The 21443-nt window shown below is 41.6% G+C and overlaps 1 protein-coding gene across 2 annotated transcripts in view; it reads left to right on the top strand.

Moving 5' to 3' along the window:
* Positions 1–21443, top strand: part of TMEM62 (transmembrane protein 62) — a 43744-nt gene that overhangs the window by 11975 nt on the left and 10326 nt on the right. For both annotated transcript variants that reach the window (XM_073638852.1, XM_073638851.1), the window contains exons 6-13: positions 2515–2639; positions 4886–5008; positions 5089–5244; positions 13060–13219; positions 13561–13674; positions 14518–14602; positions 15750–15854; positions 16904–17022. In XM_073638852.1, the coding sequence (XP_073494953.1) occupies positions 2515–2639; positions 4886–5008; positions 5089–5244; positions 13060–13219; positions 13561–13674; positions 14518–14602; positions 15750–15854; positions 16904–17022 (987 nt within the window). The remainder of the gene's footprint in view (positions 1–2514; positions 2640–4885; positions 5009–5088; positions 5245–13059; positions 13220–13560; positions 13675–14517; positions 14603–15749; positions 15855–16903; positions 17023–21443) is intronic.

Raw genomic sequence — 21443 nt, 5'->3', positions numbered from 1 at the left:
TACCACCAGTCTTGTCTCATGCCAACTGTAAGGCATCCTGAAACCATTCATGTGTGGGGTTGCTTCTCAGCCAAGGGAATCGGCTCACTCACAGTCTTGCCTAAAAACACAGCCATGAATAAAGAATGGTACCAGAATGTCCTCCAAGAGCAACTTCTCCCAACCGTCCAAGAGCAGTTTGGCGCCCAACAATGCCTTTTCCAGCATGATGGAGCACCTTGCCATAAAGCAAAGGTGATAACTAAATGGCTCATGGAACAAAACATAGAGATTTTGGGTCCATGGCCTGGAAACTCCCCAGATCTTAATCCCATTGAGAACTTGTGGTCAATCATCAAGAGACGGGTGGACAAACAAAAACCAACAAATTCTGGCAAAATGCAAGCATTGATTATGCAAGAATGGGCTGCTATCAGTCAGGATTTGGTCCAAAAGTTGATTGAGAGCATGCCAGGGAGAATTACAGAGGTCTTGAAGAAGAAGGGGCAACACTGCAAATATTGACTTGCTGCATTAACTCATTCTAACTGTCAATATAACCTATTGGTACTCATAATATGATTGCAATTATATTTCTGTATGTGATATAAACATCAGACAAACACTAATAAAAACCAGAGGCCAGCAGATCATGTGAAAATATAATTTTGGTGTCCTTCTCAAAACTTTTGGCCATGACTGTACTGCGTGTGCTCGAGTGACATGCTCGAGTCCCTGCCCCGCATGTTTCACGGTTATTAGACACCCAAAAAAAAACATGCGGGGATCGCTCGTGCATGGCAGGCAATCCCCGTAAAGTTTTTTTGGCCGTGAAGCATATGGGGCGGAGACTCGAGCATGTCACTCAAATACCCACGATACTCAATGCATACCACAGCACCCGATGCAAACTCAAGTAGCGAGCACTTGCGCTCAACACTAGTCACCATATCGTCATCTTTTTTTTCTTACTTTTGAAAAAAATCCCAACCCCATCACAACCCTAACCCCAAACCTAGCCCTAACCCTAGCCCAATCCTAACCCTAGCCCAACCCTAACCCGAGAGTTTTTTTACACCGTTCCTTGTGCGGTATAAGTGATTAGACGACTTTATTCTTCGGGTCGGTGTGATTACAGCAATACCAGAATCATATGGGGTTTTTATGACTGACAGCTGTCACACACTAAAAGACGCATTTTTTGTAAAATCTAGTGTTTGCATCGCCATATTTTGAGAGCTATAATTTTCCAGATTTTGGCAGACAGAGTTATGTGATGGCTTGTTTTTTGCGGGATGAGTTGACGTTGTTATTGGTGACAATTTCAGGCACGTGATATTTTTTGATCGCTTTCTACTCCGATTTTTGGGAGGCAGAATAAACAAAAACCAACAATTCAGGAATTGTTTTTTTTTATTCTGTTCCACGTGTGGTAAAATTGATAAGGCAGCTTTATTCTTTGGGTCAGTACGTTTACAGCGGTACCACATTTATATAGTTTTTCTATGTTTTGCACTTTTACATAAAAGCAATTTTATAGAAAAAATTATTTTTTAGCATATCTTTATCACGGTTTTATGAGCTAGAGATTATCATTATAGGACTAGTAAACCTAGTGCTAAGTGGGATAAACACGCCCCCACACCTGATTGGCTGCTTTCTGTCTATGCACACTGTACAAAAAAAGCAGCCAATCAGAGGTGTGGGCAGGGTTATACAGAGCTCAGTATTTAGAGAACTACTAGATCTACAGCAGATAAAACAATGATTTTATCAAAACTCCAGCAATCAGCGCAGTAAGTGATATGTCATTGGAATCAGGGTCTTTGCCCCCTAGATCATGCTGCTCTCAGATGGGGTAGCAAAGACCTGCTGACAGATTCCCTTTAATTCGTTAAAATTGTAACATTTTTGTTGCAGTTTATCCGTTCATAGAAGGATTTTAATTCTGTAGTCTACTGTTCATTACAGAGGAGGGTGGTAACCTGGGCAGAGTAGCTGATTACCTAGGTAAGGAGCGCAGGCCCTTTGCTTGCTCTATGCTTTGGAGCTTGCTCACGACTCTCTGAAGCTGGCTGAATCTTGCTTAGCTCAGCGCCCCTGCGCTTCTTCTGTGCTGCAGAGGTAACGTTTTCTCTGTCAGCTGCCCGGAAGAGCGCTCAATCGATTGTAAAAGCGAGGGAATATTTTTAATAACAAAAACCAAAATGCCAGCACAACATCTGCGATGGCTTATAATTCAAGGAATTCACTCATTAGTTTTCTTTGCCTCTGGTGGTCTAAGGATTTATTACATTGCAGATTCTCAAACACCAGATTAATATATGTATATTGCATCTATTAGTAGCTTCCCTGATTGGAATGCTTTCTATTATTTAATTTTTTTTTTAAGTTGGAAAAGTTTTAATGAATTAGGTGGATATTTTTCACTATTATTCTATGTGGTGGTGGAGAAAGCCATGTTCATCACATCATCTTGTTTTATATATCCTTATTTAGGAAGATAACCAAAGTTCTGTCTCCATCTTCTCTTAGAGTCAGATGCAGACGTTGTCCGCGCTCGCTCGTGAGAGTCTACGTAGTAATCAGTCGGTGTGGTTCGGCCATTATCCAACGTCAACCATTGTGTCCCGTTCTCCGGGGGTCCGGGCAGTAATGAGGTGCAGATAAATACATATTTATACACAGATAAAGTGATAGCGATGTTATCACCCCTCCACATCCCACGTCCCCCCTTTCCTGCCGCTGCTAATTTTTTTTTGCACTCTTGTTTTTCTATAAACATACCCATATGACGGTTTGATTTTGTTTCTTTCCTTTTTTCTTTTTTTTTTTTTGCTGCGCTTGCTGTATTTTTAAATAATGCCATTCCTCCTTTCTTTTTACCATACAATGAGAAATGTTCATTGTGGACTTAAAAATAATCTGGAAGCATGATTACGACAATGCCAAACTTGTATAGTCCTTTTTTCTTTTCTTTTTCTTTTTTAATATATATATTTTTTTATTGATTTAAAAAAAACAGAATTTGTTAAAAGAAAATCATTTTGGCTTGTAACACCTTTTTCTGAGACTTGTAAAAAAAAAAAAAAATTATACTTTTTTTCGGCAATGAAGCTGATGTGAGGGCTTATTGTTTTGATTTTTTTACCTGACAACCTGGCATTTTTATTGATACCATTTTGGTGTAGATATAATGTTTTGGCTGCTTTTCATTGCATTATTTTTGAGGAGTTGCACCAACCAAAAAAAAATATCTGGGGTTACATTACATTATTTTATTATTTTGCCCTGCAGCATTTGTAGAGTTAACACGCTTTGTATTTTGCTTATTTGGACTTTTGCAGATGCCAAAATACTACATGTATTTTTTGTTTACTGGAGGAAAAACAGCTTATGGTTTTTGTTTTTTTTTTGTTTACATTTTTAAAACCCCATCCTTTGGTTGCTTGTTTTATATACTGCATTACATTTTTACCGCGACAGAGAGGAGCCAGAAGACTTCACCGTCTCCTGTATTGAATAGAAGTATTTCTCCCTCTTATTAAATGGTGCTAGTTTCTTTCAGCAGTACAGGAGTTAATCTGCTCGGCTTTGAGTCTCTGTAGCTTCCTTCTTGGAAGTTCTCAGCTGAGCAGCATCAGCCACTCCCCTCTCCTATATAGTCTCTTCTCTGGCAATCTGGATTGCCAGTGTTAAGTCTTGTACTGCCTGGTGAGGAGTGGAGGATGCAGTGTTCGGTAGAGGCGTTTAAGGAGAGTTGTTCTGTGACTGTTGCTTGGTGTTTTTGTTGTGTGCATAGTCCCTACCTCTTCTATTTTTGTTTACCCTCCTAATCCCTTCTGTGTTCCCCTCTGTTGTCTGTGAGTACATATTTTGTGTTTGGTATTTTAATTTTGTCCCTGTACATCCTTCCTTGTTTGTCTGGCTGGTGTATTTACATACACAATTCCTTCCCACTTCCCTGGGTGGTGGAGGGGACCGATAAGGGCTGATTCAGGAGAACAGCAAGGTACTTGGCCCCAGCATCTTCACCATCAGAAGTAACCTGGGGAGCAGGGATAGCTAGCACTCCCCTGGCGCTTAGGGACAGGGTAGGAGCCCCTGGTCCTGGGTTATCAGACAACAATATCGTAACCATTAGTATTGTATATAGACGAAATGATGATGTTCTATAAAGCGCCGCCACAGCCTGGGATTCGTAGGAGCACAGAGATAGCAGCTATGGAGCGATGGGTGTCCGGATGCGTGAGCCCTCCTAATCACCACTTGAATTCTGCTGTCAGTAACTGGCAGCAGCATTTAAGGAGAGATAACAGCAGCAATTTGAGCTAGCTCTGGTTGCTGCTGTAACAGGTACGTAGCCGACATATGAAGGGGGCTCAGCTCCCACTCCGTATATCCGCACCTGACATAAACATCAGCCAAAAGGCCAGAACCATCTGTGTATTGGGTCCTCCTGATTCTCACCCGACAGATGATATCGGAGGAGAGAAGTATTAGGTTGTTATTTCCAGGGGAGATGAGCCGCTGTCCGGTGTTTGGTAGCAGCTTGTTCCTCACTCCAACACATGAACATTTAGCCGAGTGTTCTTGTATATAGGGCATGTATTTTGCATGGCACAATTTCAGCCGTATCATGTAAGTCTAGCCCTTTAAAGTTTAAAGCCCACCTACGGGTCTTGCATATCTGCATGTTATGACCAGATCTGTGATAAAGGCTTAAAATCATGCAATATAAGTAGTAGGTATTAAAACTTTGTAAAGTTGTCGTTGTGCCAAGATCTGAAAGTCTACAGGTCAGTAACTTTCATAACTTTTTATTGTCACTTATTAGAAAGCCAGGTAAAGTTTGCAAGACCTTTTAAAAAGTTGTGCCATCTAACCATTGTGTTGACATCCACAGCTCAGCCGTGGCCTACATGTGTGGTCACCTGCACACGTTAGGAGGGTTGGCCCCAGTCCTGCACTCGCAGCACCTACAAGGGACATTAGAGCTGGAGCTGGGAGACTGGATGCACAACAGAAGGTAACACTCGCTGTACTGGTACATAAATCAAGTCTACACCCTGCTGCTGGATGTCATATTACCATTTATTCTCCCCCCAGATTCCGTATCTTTGCCTTTGATCACGACCTGCTCAGCTTTGTAGACCTCCAACATGAAGAATGGCCAGCGATCCTGATCACCAACCCCAAATCTGCGCTTTACTCCAACCCTGCCGTGGAGCCGTTACAGCAGATCTCGCACTCCACACATATACGGTATTTCTCTTTAATCTGGCCGGGGAAATAGTTTGGATAATAATGTGATCCAGTCCATAAAATACAGTAGGATGCTGTTTAATTGCCTTTTTTTGCCAGAATTCTGGCAAAAAAAACGTCTTTAAAGTTTTCAAATTTTTTTTGCACAAATTGATTTTGATGCTTTTTACCTGTAAGGAAAATTGTAAGATGCTCCAAATTCATTAAATGACGCACACCTGTTCATGAATTTGATGTATAAAACTCCAGATCTCCTATCATTAAGACTGGGGTTCACAATGCCAGAATCGGGGTGGGGGAGGGGGTTTATGTATTTTATTGTCGCCAATGAAAATGGAGCAACTTTGCAAAAAGTCTTAACTGAAAACGTATGGTTTTGTGTCTACAGCTCTGGCACAGATCTATGTGTCTCTGTGGCAAATAACTACAAACAAAACCTATTTTACTTTTATCCAGCAGTTATACCTTGTACCATCAGTCCCTTTATTCTTCATGATGGACTATGAACGCAATATCTGACCGTACAAGGTTTGTTTGTAATCTGTTGCTATAGATGCACATAAATCAGGGTTGGCAAAACCATACAATTTTGAATCCGGTTTTCACAATTGCTTAAAGGGGTTGTCCGGCTGCAATGTGTTTAAAATAAAAAAGTAAAACAGCTGCTCTATACTCGCCCTCCCCTGGTCCAGAGATTAATTTCCACAGCTGTTTTTGGTGTCATTTGTCATTGGCTGCAGTGGTGTCAAGGTGTCGACACTGCAGACAATCTGTGACGTCAACTCGGGTAGAACCACGGAGCTCACTGATTGATTGCAGTGCTGTCGAGGCGGCGTCCACGTCCTGCAGACAGTAACAGACATCGGGAGCAGCAGCGGAAATCTCTTTTAATAGTACATTAAGGTGTACTGTAAAAGAAATCAAATACAAAATATTTGTGTGTATGTATGTGTATATATATATATATATATATATATATATATATATATATATATATATATATATATATATATATATATATATATATATATATATATATATATATATATATATATATATATATATATATATATATATATATATATATATATATATATATATATATTTATATATCTATATATATATTTATATATCTATCTCACACAATTCATGGAAAAAGGGTAGTGAATGCACCCTGTATCGGGTGTATGTTCTAAATTGACATTACATTTATTTCCATAATAAACACTACCTTTAGTGGACTAAATAGACCCCATCGTCAAACATACATGAAGAGCACAAAAAGAGGAAAAAGAAGATGATAAAGGGGCCACTAGATTGAAAAAGATTTTGGCAAAATTTATTATAAATAGTCAGGTACACAATGAGGGTAAGAAAAGGTACAATAGGAGGAGCTTAAAAACAACCCACTCCACATGACAATCTCCATAGTAAGTCCTCTATTATACACAAATACATCATTCATTTCAGACATATAGGGGCAGAGAAGATGTCATCATGGGGGAAAAAACAATAGGTAACAACTCTGTACAAATTTCCCACAATATTATATTGTATACCCTTATGACATGGATGAAATGTTTAATCACTCACTCGCTCTTGCAATACATATTCCCCAGAGCGTTCTCTGTATACATACCAGGGAAGTAAGAGCCACATCACAAGGCAGTCAAAGGGCAGTCAGGAGTGGGGGGACCTATTAGGAGAGCGCACACGTGGAGCGGGATGCCCCGACGCGCTTTTCGGTCACCCTTCATCTGGGGGCATGTGGGTGAAATGAGTACATCCGATTTTATAGGCGCCGGATGGCACCATAAACCGGAAATGACACTGGTGTCACCATGGAAGTTAAGACGCCGGCCGGCGTCGGCTTGAACCGGAAGTGACGCATGCGTCACCATGAAGATCAAGACGCCGGCCGGCGTCCGCGTCAGGTGACATCCGGCGGCAGCGGGCCGCTGCACCGGATATCAATGGAGACACAGAGAGCAGGCAGGCGTCGAGAACCCCACAGCACGATGCCTGCCAGGTCCCAGCATTCCCATATACGTAAGTGCCAAAAGAAATATTGGATTATGGGATTGGGAAGGGAAAGGCACACATTGGAGGGGACAACAAGAACACTGGTAGATAACAACATGTTATTTTAGAGGGGACCACAGACAAAAGGTTACATAATCAATGATGAATCAAAAGAGGCCAAGTATATCATTAAAGGCGGCTAAATAGTTGCAAACCCCATATGTTTATAAATATATCTCAGTAAGATAAATAAAGAAAGATATATATATATATATATATATATATATATATATTAGGACCCATTATCAATGAAAACACAAGATGGAGTATAAAGATAATACATTAGGGGCCGCAAAAATAACCTGATTCAAACGGATTACCAACATCTTCTATTTTCCTATGGGTTACAACAAGGTGCATTAAACTAATCCGCAGATATTGCATTAAAGGTGCATAGGGATGCCATACAGAGATTGGATATAGTATACACATATACATTTATTTATTTCCATCAAAACATGTCTTATATTTTGTTATATTAATATTGAACATCAGAGGAATATACACAGTGTATACCATGACCACACATTTATAAAGGCAAATAACACAAAGCGTAGATGCACCCTGTTCTTCATTTTCTCTTGTGGTATATAGTCTTTTGTGGACTCTAACGTAGATGCAACAATGTATATTCACAAAACCAGTGGAGAGGTCCCCAGTGAAAAGTGGACAGGAGGCATCCAGGAAAAGAAAGGGAAGTCCTAAATGATGTACAAAGAGATAATATAAGAAAATGGTAAGTAAAATAAAATAAATATGCGATTTAAAATCAAAGCGCAACACTATTGAACCAATTAAGATATAATTATACAGGCGTGGTGACAGGTCAGAGGAAAGGAGAGTAGCTTTTACTCTCATTTAAACCCTTGGGGTGCAAGGTGTTAAGGGTCCAGATCCAACGGGACTCCAATTGGGCAAGTTTAAGCCCCACCTTGCCACCCCGTATATTAGGTACAATACAGTCAATACCTCTTATTTTGAACAGCGAAGCATTACAATCATGATGGATCTTAAAATGGCGTGGTATGGTTTTTAGAGTGGATGTGTCCGTGTGGTCGGCTGCAGCTATAATGCCCAACACGTGTTCGCGGATCCGTACTTTGAATTGACGGGTGGTCATGCCCACATATGAGTCCACAAGGACATGTGGCAAAATAGATCACATATTTTGTAGTACAAGTAATGAATCTATTAATTTTATAAGTCTTGGACCCATCAGAATTAAAAAATGTATCAATCCGTTCAACGTTTGGGCATGCTACACACCGACCACAAGGGACATATCCACCTCTTCTTGTCTGCCCATCCAAGAATGTAGTAACCGCCGAATCCTCATAATGTGAGCGTACCAGGTAATCCCGAAGATTCCTGGAGTGTCTGATAGAAATGGACGGCCTATCTGGGATAAACCGTGATAGAACATTGTCAGCTTTGAGGATGTGCCATGATCGGGCCAGAATATTTCTCATAGGGAGAATTGACAATGGAAATTATTGACAAACCGCATTTGTTCATTATCATTTCTTCTAATTTGGCTACCATATATTAAACTGTGTCGAGACGAGAATTTTGCCCTATTATATGCCCTCTTAATCATGCGACGGCTATAACCTCTAGTATAGAATCTCTCTTTAAGTTCTGAGCCTTGCCTCTTAAAGTCAGCATCAGTGGAGCAGATCCTCCGAATTCGAAGGAACTGTCCCACCGGTACCGACTGAAGCATGTGTCTGGGATGTGAGGGTGTGGCATGCAAAAGCATGTTGGTTGACGTGGGCTTGCGGAACACAGTAGTTTGGAAACAATTGGATTCATCCCTCCTTAGAGAGACATCCAAAAACTCCACTTGATGTAGATTGAATTGATAAGTGAGATGGATATTGAGGTCATTAAGATTCAATTGACCCATAAATGTTTGTAGAGATGATGGTGAACCCTGCCAGATCATGAGGATGTCATCGATGTAACGCGTCCAGAAGAGGACGCGGCACATCACCTCCTCACGATCTGACAGGCAGAGGTCCCTTTCCCACAGACCCAGGAACAGATTGGCATAGGCGGGCGCTAAGGCCGCGCCCATGGCTGTCCCCTGGAGCTGCAGGAAGAAGGACCCCTTAAAAGTAAAAAAGTTGTGGTTAAGAGTAAACTCAAGTAACTCAAGAATGAGAGCCCTTAATGGTAATGGTAGACTGGAGGTGTCAAGGAAGAACTTGACAGCGGAGAGATCGTCAACATGTCTAATATTGGTGTAGAGTGACTCCACATCTGCAGTCACCAGGATGGTGTTATCCTCAATGTAAAGCCCGTCCACCTTCCTCAACAGTTCACCAGTGTCCTTAAGAAAGGAGGGCAGACACTCAACCAGTGGCTGCAGATGCGAGTCAATCCACCTATTGACATGTTCCAGGAAGTTACCCCCTCCCGAAATGATTGAGTGGCCAGGAGGAATAGCGGCATCCTTATGAATTTTGGGTAAAAGGTAGAGTGTGGGAATAGTAGGTTCAGCTATCAAAAGGGCGGAGGCCAATTCCTGGGTGATAGTTTGGTCTGCTACAGCCCGATTTAATAATAGATTTAAGTTCAGCCATATATGAGATAAGGGGGTTATAAGTTAGCTTTTTATAACAGATCTTATTGTTTAATTGTCGGTATGCCTCTCTCTCATACATTGGCATTGGCCACACGACAGTATTACCCCCTTTATCTGCAGGCTTGATTACGATGTCAGGTAATTTTTGTAACACATTGAACCTATCCCATTCATCCTTAGATTGTCGCGTGAAATATGGCGAGGAAGTGCCAAAAATTCATCCGCGACTATTTTAACAAAAAGATCCACATTGGCGCATGACGTAAGGGGGGGAAACTTCCTAGACCAGGGACGTATAGAGTCCGGAATCTTACCTCCAATTAGAGTGTTGTGTTCAATGGACAGGTCCTCCAATATTCTCACTGCAGCCTGTTCCTCCTCTGTAGGGAAGAGATCATGGAGACCACCATCAAAAAAGTACCTCTTGAAGATCAAAGCCCTTGCAAAGATGTGTAAATCTTTGATAGCCGTAAAGGCATCAAACTGGGCAGCTGGCGCAAATGATAGTCCCTTACTTAGAAGGGACATATCAGAATCTGTCAAATTATAGTTACTAAGGTTAATTACCTTAAAGTCATTCCTCTTATGGTCTGGTGATATATACTCCTGACGTTTGTAAGGATGGAAATTAGCTTCCCACATTCTTTTATTGGAGGTGCCAGACCTTGTCATCATAGATGAAGAGGAAGCTTCAGAATGATCACTCAAAGATGTAGCAGAAGAATTGGATAATTTCCGTGGAAGATTAGAGACTTGCATTCCAGATTTAGGCCACAGGTATACCTTTTTAAGATGGTAGTCTCTCATGTCATGGCAGGCATCGTGCTGTGGGGTTCTCGACGCCTGCCTGCTCTCTGTGTCTCCATTGATATCCGGTGCAGCGGCCCTCTGCCGCCGGATGTCATTTGACACGGACGCCGGCTGGCGTCTTGATCGCCATGGTGACGCATGCGTCACTTCCGGTTCACGCGGACGCCGGACGGCGTCTTAATTTCCATGGTGACACCAGTATCATTTCCGGTTTATGGTGCCATCCGGCGCCTATAAAATCGGATGTACTCATTTCACTCACATGCCCCCAGACGAAGGGTGACCGAAAGCGCGTCGGGGCATCCCGCTCCACGTGTGCGCTCTCCTAATAGGTCCCCCCCACTCCTGACTGCCCTTTGACTGCCTTGTGATGTGGCTCTTACTTCCCTGGTATGTATACAGAGAACGCTCTGGGGAATATGTATTGCAAGAGCGAGTGAGTGATTAAACATTTCATCCATGTCATAAGGGTATACAATATAATATTGTGGGAAATTTGTACAGAGTTGTTACCTATTGTTTTTTCCCCCATGGTGACCTCTTCTCTGCCCCTATATGTCTGAAATGAATGATGTATATAAATTAATTTTTAATTACTATTATATTTGTACAGTAAAATCCCTTTTAATTATGATTATTTTTTTTATTTAGCTATATTCAAGCAATAAGAAAAAAGTTCTGTTGCCAGGACACGTATTGTGTTTCTATATCCATGGATCCGCTGCCTTTTCTGCTCAGCTCTACAATCACTCGATGTAGCTGCACCTAAAGTGCTTCAGACCATTAGCAAGTGCTCTCTGTATATTGCATGTAACTGAGCAGTGCACAGATCCTTCCTGCTTGCCCCGCTGTCAGGATGTCGTCTCTGCTTAGACATTTTTAGTAAGCAATTATGCAGAAAATAGCACAGTCCGGCTATTTATACCTTGAAGGAACATTAAACCTACAAATTATTAATAAAACTTGCCCAGACTGTCTGCTTGTCTGTAGAATTTCCTGTAACAGTGAAAGGAAAAAAAAAAAAAAGTGTTAAAGGGGTTGTCCACCTTTTTAAAAACAATTTTTGTTTCCTTACTTAAATGCATGCATTTTGGGCTAAAAATTAATTTCTGTTGGATTTAATTAAAAAAAAATGTAGTGTTAGCTTTCTAGAGCCTCTTTGTTGCACTGTCTATAGCTGGCTGCAGAATGAGATAACTGAGTATCCGTCAGTGAGCTCGCTATGATGGTCTGATGGAGCATTTATACCTCATTTATCTCTTTTTCTGAGCTCCCCTCGGCTGATTTATGGTCACAGATTACATCAATGTTGAATATGCCAGGAAACAAAGAGCCTGTAAAAGCCAAAGGGTAGAACATTTTTATTGAAACCCATTTGCAAAAAATTGTTTTTAACCCCAAATACATTTGATTAAGTAAAAAAAAAAGTTCCGAAAGGTTACCAACCCCTTTATACTTCTCTTGATCCACACCATGCATCCATTCATATCTGATAGATGGTTATCGGACTGGGACTTGGAGGTGCTTGGCGATCATGGAGGAGGAGAAGACGGCTCTTTTTAGAATCTAGATACTGTACAGATGGTTTAATGCTTCAGCCCCTCCATTCAGATAATGGGTGGTGGTCTTAGTGGTCATATTTACGGAGTATCTCTTTAAGATTACTGTGTTTTTAAGAAAGCTCAAAATGTAAATATGAGTCCCCGTCATCATCTTATGACTTCATGTATGAGCAAGATTGTAGGAATTGCTTGACTGAGGCGTCCCAACAATTAGATTTAAAGGGACTGTCCGCTGTCTCATACTCTTCCTTTTCCAAACTTCTGACATGTCTCTATGCCATTGTCAAGGTTTTCTTAAACTTTAAAGTGGTTGTCTGACAGTCAAATTAGTTTTGTTTTTTTTTTAAGCAGGAATAATTAAAAATAATAAACTGAGACATACTAACCTTTCATTGGCCACAGATCCAGCACAGGTCGCCCTAGAGGTCTGAGCTGGCTTCGAAAGCGGTGTTTGTTCCGTTTCAAAGTCACTGCAGCCTGTGATTGTCTGCAGCGGTCAGGTGACTAGAAGAGAGCGTCTCTTCCGAGACTCTGCTTCCAGATTTTTGCCCTTTTGGATTGCAAAGGGTGAAGCCTGCGGCAAATCCACAGCATTTCTTCATTGAATTCCACTGCAGAAAAACACATTCGGTGCAGTTTTTGCTACTGTAGACTCGCAGCTTTCAAGCTCTTGTGGATGTACCATTAACATAGTGTGAACGCTGTTTAAATAGTTTGATCAAATTCACCTAACCATTTTTTTTTTTTTTTTTTTCGTTATTTTTTTTTTTAAAGAATCTTGGTATTTTCTCCAGACCCCATCACGTCCATAAAGGTGTTCATAGATGGCAATGAAGTTGGGGAAGCTGTGCACTCATCCGGTCCATTATATGTATTACAATGGATGGCAGAAAAATATAAGACCGGGCTCCACGAAATCAAAGTCAAAGTTACGGTAAGGAATCAAAAGCTCCTGACCAAGCCACTGTTTAATGCGAAACTCCAACTTTGAGCAAGAGTCACTATATAGCAGCAGCTGCTGCTCTCTTACCTCTGGACGTATGTGATATGTCTGAAGGTGCGGAGAATGAAGCCAGCACTGATTGACCACAGGGATCACGTGACATAATAATGTCACGCTATCCCGGGGGAGAGCCAGCGCTGACACTTCTGGAACAGCATCCGCACAGGAGGTGAGTATAGGTTTTCTTATTTTTCAAAGGAGAAACCTGAGGATTGAGTAGTGGACAAACCCTTTGATTTGCACTGTTCCATCTCATCTATTTTTCTTTACAGGATGCAGTAGAAAGAAGTCGGTCTAGAAGCCACTTGTTTAGCTTAGAAGATGATGCGGATGTGCGCTTTAGCCTTTTTCCTACCTTAATTCTTCTTATGGATCATTATGTTGTTGTAAGTCATATGCGCTTTATTTATCCCTGGTTCCTGCCATATTGAGTGTACTGTGATTTTAGCAAGGTTAATACAAGTGCGCTTCTTCTTAAAGAGAATCTGTCACCAGGTTTTTGTCCCCTATTATGACATGTAGGAGCAGAGATCCTGATTCCAGCGATGTGTCACTTACTGGGCTGCTTGCTGTAGTTTTGATAATTTCCTACTGAATAAAACAGGAATTTTATCACTAGAGGACTCCTAAACCTGCTGCCAGGTAGTCTTCCACATTCATGAGCTCGGTATACACCCCCCCCCCCCCCACACACACACACACACACACACACACACACACTGATTGGCAGCTTTCTGCCTATGCGCAGTGTACACAGCTGCCAATCATTGGTGTGGGCTGGGTTATACGGGACTTAGCATTCAGAGAACTGCTAGATCTGCAGCAGAAAAACTGTGATTTTATAAAAACTGCAACAAGCATTCCAGTAAGGGATACATGGAATCATGGTCTCTGCCCCTATATCATGCTGCTTTCAGATAGGATAGCAAAAACCTGCTGACAGATTCCCTTTAATCCTTATGACTTGGCAACCTTGTAGGAATAGGTCTTCTGAAGTATCCCATCAATTAGATTTTAAAGGGGTATTGGCGGTGGGATTTGCATATTTGCGGTCATGTGCCGACTAGACGCGTTCAGCTTCTCTTCATGCTCCATCATATTTTACCTGAAAAATTAGCACTATTATCTTGCATACATTTTGGAAAATTCATTTTGGCCATATATTTTCCAAAAAATTTAATTTAAAAAATTCTGAGTAATAATCCAGATGGTTTTTATTTCTTCCTCAGTCACAGGTGCTGTTTATTCTGACTGTGCTGAGTCAGTTAATTTTACTAATTATCTACCGGGTCAGAAGACGAACCGTTCTTAGGGGTAAGTACAAAGATCATTACAGCAAATCTCAGTACTTCCATCTGGTAGAGGTCTTGTAAATGCTCCCAGTGTCCATGTTCTCCTGCTGCATGACCCCTTGCAGTGACTTTCTGTATACCATTTAAAGAGGTCCGGTCAGCAGGCCAAAAGTGGGAGTTTTTGCTCTCATTTTTATCTCCGCTGCGACCCTGACTATGCAGTTTTCTGTTTTGTTTTCTTAAATCCTCCACATAGGTACAAATATATGGGCCTTTTTAGGTAATGCTATCTTTTATGGTCATTAGCTATGGGGGCGTGGCTCTGAGGATCCTGGGGGCGTGGCTCTGAGGATCCTGGGGGCGTGGCTCTGAGTATCCGGTGGGGGGTGTCCGTGGCTCACAGAATCGGGGGGTGTCCGTGGCTCACAGGATCCTGGGGAGGTGTGGGGGGGGGGGGGCCTGGCTCACAGGAGCCTCGGGGTCACGTCTTTAGGCAGCTCTGCATTAACTTGTGAACCACATCCACTTGACAAAGCATAAAAGTTAACACCAAATAAAAAGGCCCATATCTGTGGTACCGTATGACGGATTTAGTAAAAAAAGAAAACCTGCACACTCGTGGGAGCAGTGAAAATAAAATAAAAGCAAAAACTGGACAACAGGTCCACTTTAAAACTTAATTATTCGTAGGTCTTTGCCTGTTACTAAGGATCATATCCGTTCATCAACAATATTAGTAAATTACTACCAATATCAGTAATAGCTGGCTTTCATTATTGCAGCTGTATTTTAGCACAGCCTGTTTTTCATGGTATCCAGATGCAAATTCTCTTATCCTATGGGAAATAAAAAGGAATACCAAATTATTAAAGAGCAGCAACATGTGCATTTACTATGTGGGTGTATGGAAAAGATTTAGCTTTATTACGTTTTTCCCTTTTTTAGTTGTGTTGTTTTAAACAGTCATTGGTGCCATACAAGCAAGACTGTTTGACTTCATCTATTAGATATCCTGCTGTTAGCTGGTAAAAGCCGTCCCGTCTCTACAGCAGTTATCTGCAGCTATGGAAATATTATCAGAAGTGTCATTTTGCATTGTCAGATGTGATAATCCACTTAGATGCAAGAGAGCACTGTAAGTGTTTTATCTTTCATGTCTTTCTCTCTAGGTCCTCCCGGATATTTCACCCTGGCATCTTTCTCCATGCACGTACTCAGCAAAAACAATACTTTCTTCTATGCCATGTTACTGCTCAATCTCTACACCGCAGTTGGTAAGTGGAATCCATCATCCATAAGTAGCACTTCATTCTGTATGATCGTTTTGTGCAGCTTTTCACATTGTTCTACATGGGGGAAAAAAACCTTTTGAACTATCAATTTGGTTTCCTTGCCTAATGGAGGCAACCATGATCTAAGGTGACCAGATATACATAATGTCTACTTGTTCATTAGAAACCACTACCCCCTTATGGCCCTCTCACACTGCGTTCTTCACCACGTTCAGTGGTCCCGTCAGGGCTTACATTGGAATCCCCTGCAAAACGGGATTTGCGTGTATGCACTAACAGAGCCATTGAATAATGGTGCTGACTGAGTCACCGTGCGCTCTGTCGGGCCTCTTTTTCGGGCATATACTGGAGGTGGACATTGCATCTGGGTGTCTGTCTCCAGTAGGCGTATACGCCCAAAAATTATGCACGACAGCGCACGGTGACTCCGTCAGCACTAGAATAATCAATCACTCAGCCCAAATCCCATTTTGCAGGGGGTTCGGACCTAAGCTCCGACTGAGCCACTGAAATTTGTGAAGAACGTAGTGTGAAAGCACCCTTAGAGGAACCCAAAATAACAAAGCCAGGTGGTACTAAACCTCATCTCCTCCGGCATTGGCGCTGTAACGCTGTTCCGGTCTCCGTGTTTTGGATGAAGCGCTGACGCCACAAATACTGCACAGCAGCCAATCAGGGCTAAACGGTTTGTGCCTTCTACTATTGCAGAGCTGCTGCACTTACTGATTAGCTGCAGCGCTGTCAACATGATGTCAGCGCTGCAGACCATATCAGACGCCGGGAGTAGCGGTGGAAACTCGGTGCAGAATCTGGAAAGGGCGATTTACGAAGTCCTTTTTTTTTTTTTTTTCTTTTTTTTTAATAAACTACCCTGAGGTAGAGGTTTTTCCAAAAGTGGAAAACCACCTCAATATTGTGACCTACATTTGAAACGTGACCCTTCATCTCCCAATAATGTGTCTTGCTTGCGTTGCCGTGTTAAAGCAAAAGCGTGTGATGTTTGACAATAAAGCTATATGATCAACTTCCAGGTCCCTGGTTTATTGGAGAAATAATCGATGGCCACGTGGGAGCCTGCTTCGCATTCGGGGTGTTCGTTGGGGGGCATTTCTTAGAGGGCAGCCTGACTTATGTGGTCGGAATAACACAGGTTAGTGAATAAGTGACTTGTCATTCACATAAGCATATATATGCACTGAACAGACTTGAGGATAGAGATTGTTCGCATGATGATATGCTCTGTAGTAGGAGAACCTCTATTATATCAAGTGGCTACTTCATGGGAATCAGGCCTGTATTATTTATGAGACTGACTAGGCTGAAGTCTAAGGGCTCCCCATAGGGACTAGTGGAGCATCAATTTTTTTTTTTATTTTTGCTGAGACAATGAAACTTGCACCCTTGGTCTCTAAAGTATAAAGGCAATTTATACTCTACGCCTTAGCAGGACATATACATACAGTTATGTGCAAAATAATAGCCGTGTGTTGAAAAAAAACCGGACAAAACCACAATCCTCATAATAGCATTTATTAAAATATATACAAAGGCACATTCAATTCCAAGTGAAAACCTGAACAAAATGAAGAAAAATGAATAATTGGCTGCTCAAAAAATAGCGGTGTGTGCATTTACAGTATAAACTGAAATTTGTTTCCAAACTTCGCTTTTGTGTTGATCACTGAATTAATAATGAGTTATAAAGCCGTTATCAGAAATAAAGGTTATACCTGACACCTGCGGACAGATATTCCAGCCCCGGCTGACTGCTCTACATTCTTAGGTCTTGTATCAATAACAGCATTCTTGATGTCGCTCCCTAATTCTCTATCTGATTGGGCGGACACTTCATAACCTCAATCTTGTAGATCTGGAACCAGGGTGTTGCCCACTTTCTGGTGTGTTTGGGGTCATTGTCCTGCAGAAACACCCATTTCTAGGGCACTTCTTCAGCATAAGGCAACATCACCTCTTCCAATATATTGATATATTAAGTCTGATCCATTGTGCCTGGTGTGTGATAAATGAGCCCAACTCCATAGTTTGAGAAACATCCCCCAACCCATTATGCTTGCACCTCCATGTTTTACTGTCTTCACAGTGTACTGTGGCTTGAATTCAGTGTCTATGGGTCGTCTCACAAACTGTCCGCAGCATTTAGACCCAATAAGAACAATCTTGCTCTCATCTGTCCATAGAACGTTGCGCCACTTCTCTTTAGGCCAGTCAATGTGTTCTTTGACAAAATGAAAAATTTTGGCTATGTGCGCACGTTCAGAATTTGAATGCAGAAAATTCCTTAAGGTTTCTGCTTCTCTTAGCAGGAAAAATGCTGCAGAAAAAATGCGTTTTTTGATGCCTTTTTTGTGTTTTTCTACATCAATGAATGCTTTTTGGAGCTAAATAAAGATATTTGAAAAAAAGAAATGTGGGACATTGCTTTAACCATTGAATTACCATCAGACCTAGGGTGAGTATATTGGTTAATTTAAATGATTAAAGAATGTGTCTGTTGTATTTCAAATAAAGTGTTTTTAGTGTGTGTGTGTGTGTGTGTGTGTGTGTTTTAACTCTTTACTTTAATTGGGTTTAGTAATGAAAGGGTCTGACACCTTGACATCACTAAATAAAAGGGCTAGGTGTCAGCTAATCCAATAAACCCAATCTCATTAGCATTCCCACTCAAGTCATTTCTGGGGCAGCTGAAAGCTGCTAATTTTTAGCCTAGGAAGGTGCCATTAGGCTATGTGCCCACGATGCAGAAATGCTCCGGATTTTTCCTGAGCATTTCTGCATCTCCCTGGCAGAAAAACTCATGCGGATTTTACATACGTTTTTCCTGCCAGGGACAAGCGGAAGTGAAGCGTTTTTTGCATGCGGGTTGTCAAGCGCTTTCCTAGTGATTTTAGCATCGCTTGACAACTTGGTCACACTATATAAATCCATGCAACCGGCATGGATTTATATAGTGTGACCGTAAAAGAATGGTAAAAAATAAATATATACTTAGCTTCTGATGGCCCCCGGTGTTCTTATTCGATGCTCCTGGTCTCCCCAGTGTCTCGCGGTGGTCTGAAAGGACCTTCCATGACATAATTTAGTCATGTGACGGGTCAGGTGACTGCTGACGTCAGCGGTCATGTGACCCGTCGCATGACTAAATGATGTCATTTCAGGTCCTTTTAGACCACCGTGAGCTGCCGAGGACACAGAACGGATCGCTATGAAGACCGCGGGCCATCAGAAGGTAAGTATAATGTATATTTTCTATTTTCTTCTTTTTTTTTTTTTTACAGGTACTATGGTACCCGGGTCTGGATGAGAGTCTCCTCTTCTCCAGACCCGGTACCATCTGCACATTGAATCGCTTAATATCCGCATGTGCACATGTAGTGATGCGGATATCATGCGATTCATTGCAAGTCAATGGCGGCAGAAACGCCGCGATTCCGCAAAATAATTGGTAGTGCTGCGGATTTTTCCGCAATGATAATCCGCAGCGGAAATTTCCGCTGCATGTGCATAGCACATGCGGATTATCATTGGAGAACATGGCAGACCTTCTACCAAGCGGTTTTTAAGCGTTTCCGCTGCAGAAACGCTTAAACGCTTAGTGGGCACACAGCTTTAGTCAAAGATGTTCCCTGGCTATTAACAGCTCACAGCTGTTTTTTTTTAGCCACTACGTCACCATGATCAACCATCAGTGATTTGGACACAGCGTATTTTCGCTGCGTCCAAAACACTGTGTTCTAATGACGCCCATTTGTTGTCAATACATGCGGATTCACCGCATATATTTAAATCTGTCAAAATCTGCAGAAATAGACGTGCTGCAGGTGAGTTTGGGTACGTGACCATAATCAGGAGCCGTAGTATGTTTGTAGCTGCGTGTTTGTGCAGCGTCAAACCCGCAGCGGCCAGGTGTTACAGCATAGTGTATGGTATTTCTAGAAATCCTATGTCCACTATGCGTGCATCTGAGGCTGCGTATCACCCACGGACACTGACATGCACCGTGTCTTTCAGGACCACAGCATGTCAAATTCTCTTGCAGAGTCGCTAGTCTCAGCAGCAGAAATTTGACCACTAGAATGTATTGAATGCAGTAAATCCGCATGGTTCAGTGAACACATGCGTATTTAGCACTGCTACATCTGGATTGTGGGCACATAGCCTAAAATTAAAAAAATGACTTGGGCTCCCGCGTCATTTTTATAACCAGTAGAGGGAAAGCCAATCTCTGGCAGCTGATATTAGTAGCCGGGAAAGGGGCCATTAGCCAGTTCCCTTGCTATTAATAACAGCCCACAGCTGTTTGCTTAGCCTTTACTGGCTAGATTACAGGGTGACCTCAGAAAAAAATTGACGTAGGGTCGCCCTATAAAATCTAATCAGAAAAGGCTAAACAGACTGCTGCGGGCTGATATTAATAGCCAGGGAAGGGGCCATGGATACAAGCTCCTTCCACGACTAATAATATCAGCTCTCAGCAGTCCCAGAAATGGCGCATCCGCCAAAACTGGCGCTTAGCCTTAACTCTTCCCACTACCGTGTAGCTGTGGCGAGTGGGGTAATAAGGTTGGAGTTCACGTCAGCTTTGTATTGGCGGCTGACATGAAGCCCAGGTTAGTAATGGGGAGGCGTCTATAAGACGCCCCCATTACTAACCCCGTAGTAAAGGTTTTTGATGCTTTTTCAATAAAGACACAGCTAGAATACAGTCTTTTATTGAAATAAAATTACACACTGTTTTAATAATTTATTTAAAAAAAAAAAAAAGTATACTCGCTTAACGCCCAATCCCCGAATAGCCTTTCAACAAATGTTTTTTTTCAGCCATGATACTTTTACGATGGTATATTGCAAATAGTTTGGCTTCACATAGGCGTCTTCTGATGGTTGCAGGACTCACAGGAAACTGAAGATAGTCTTTGATCTCTCTGGAGCTGATCATTGGAGTTTTCTTTGCCATTCTTGCTATTTTATGATCTATGTGGTCAGTAGTATTTCTTTTTCCTACCCTATGCTTTGAGTTTTGTTTGCCATTTTAAAGCATAGGGAATCTTTTTAGCTGAGCAGCCAATTATTTTCTACACTTGTTTTATATGTTTTCAACTTTCCAATCAAGTTCTTTCTCCTTCGGTAGAATGTCTGGAACGATCCATTTTACTCACTGAGCAAAGGCTAAAACCAGCAGCTACAACATTTGCTGCCCTCCTTCTTTAATTAAGGGCCATGATTGACACCGGTTTCTTCACATAATGAATGATCTCACTAATTGAACTCCGCACTGCTATTAATTATAACACCCCCTTCATTAAAAGGTCAATTACACCCAATTAGCAGCGTGCATGTCATGATTTTTGAATTTGTTGGTTGCTCATTACTCACCTACACCTAGTCATGAGGTTTTTTTCCCAAGTTGTATGATCTTTTCTGCCAAAAATAATAATTAAACACATTAGTGATGTTAGACTGCTATTATTTTGCACATAATTGTAATTATTGAAGTGCCAGGTGGGGACCCCAAAATATCTGATTTCCTAAGTGCCTGATCATGAGTTACTA

This window comes from Phyllobates terribilis, unplaced genomic scaffold (genome assembly GCF_046119375.1).
Source record: "Phyllobates terribilis strain yellow unplaced genomic scaffold, ASM4611937v1 Scaffold_7__3_contigs__length_470593459, whole genome shotgun sequence".
NCBI classification, from domain to species: domain Eukaryota; kingdom Metazoa; phylum Chordata; class Amphibia; order Anura; family Dendrobatidae; genus Phyllobates; species Phyllobates terribilis.
This window is presented reverse-complemented; position numbering and strand designations above follow the sequence as displayed.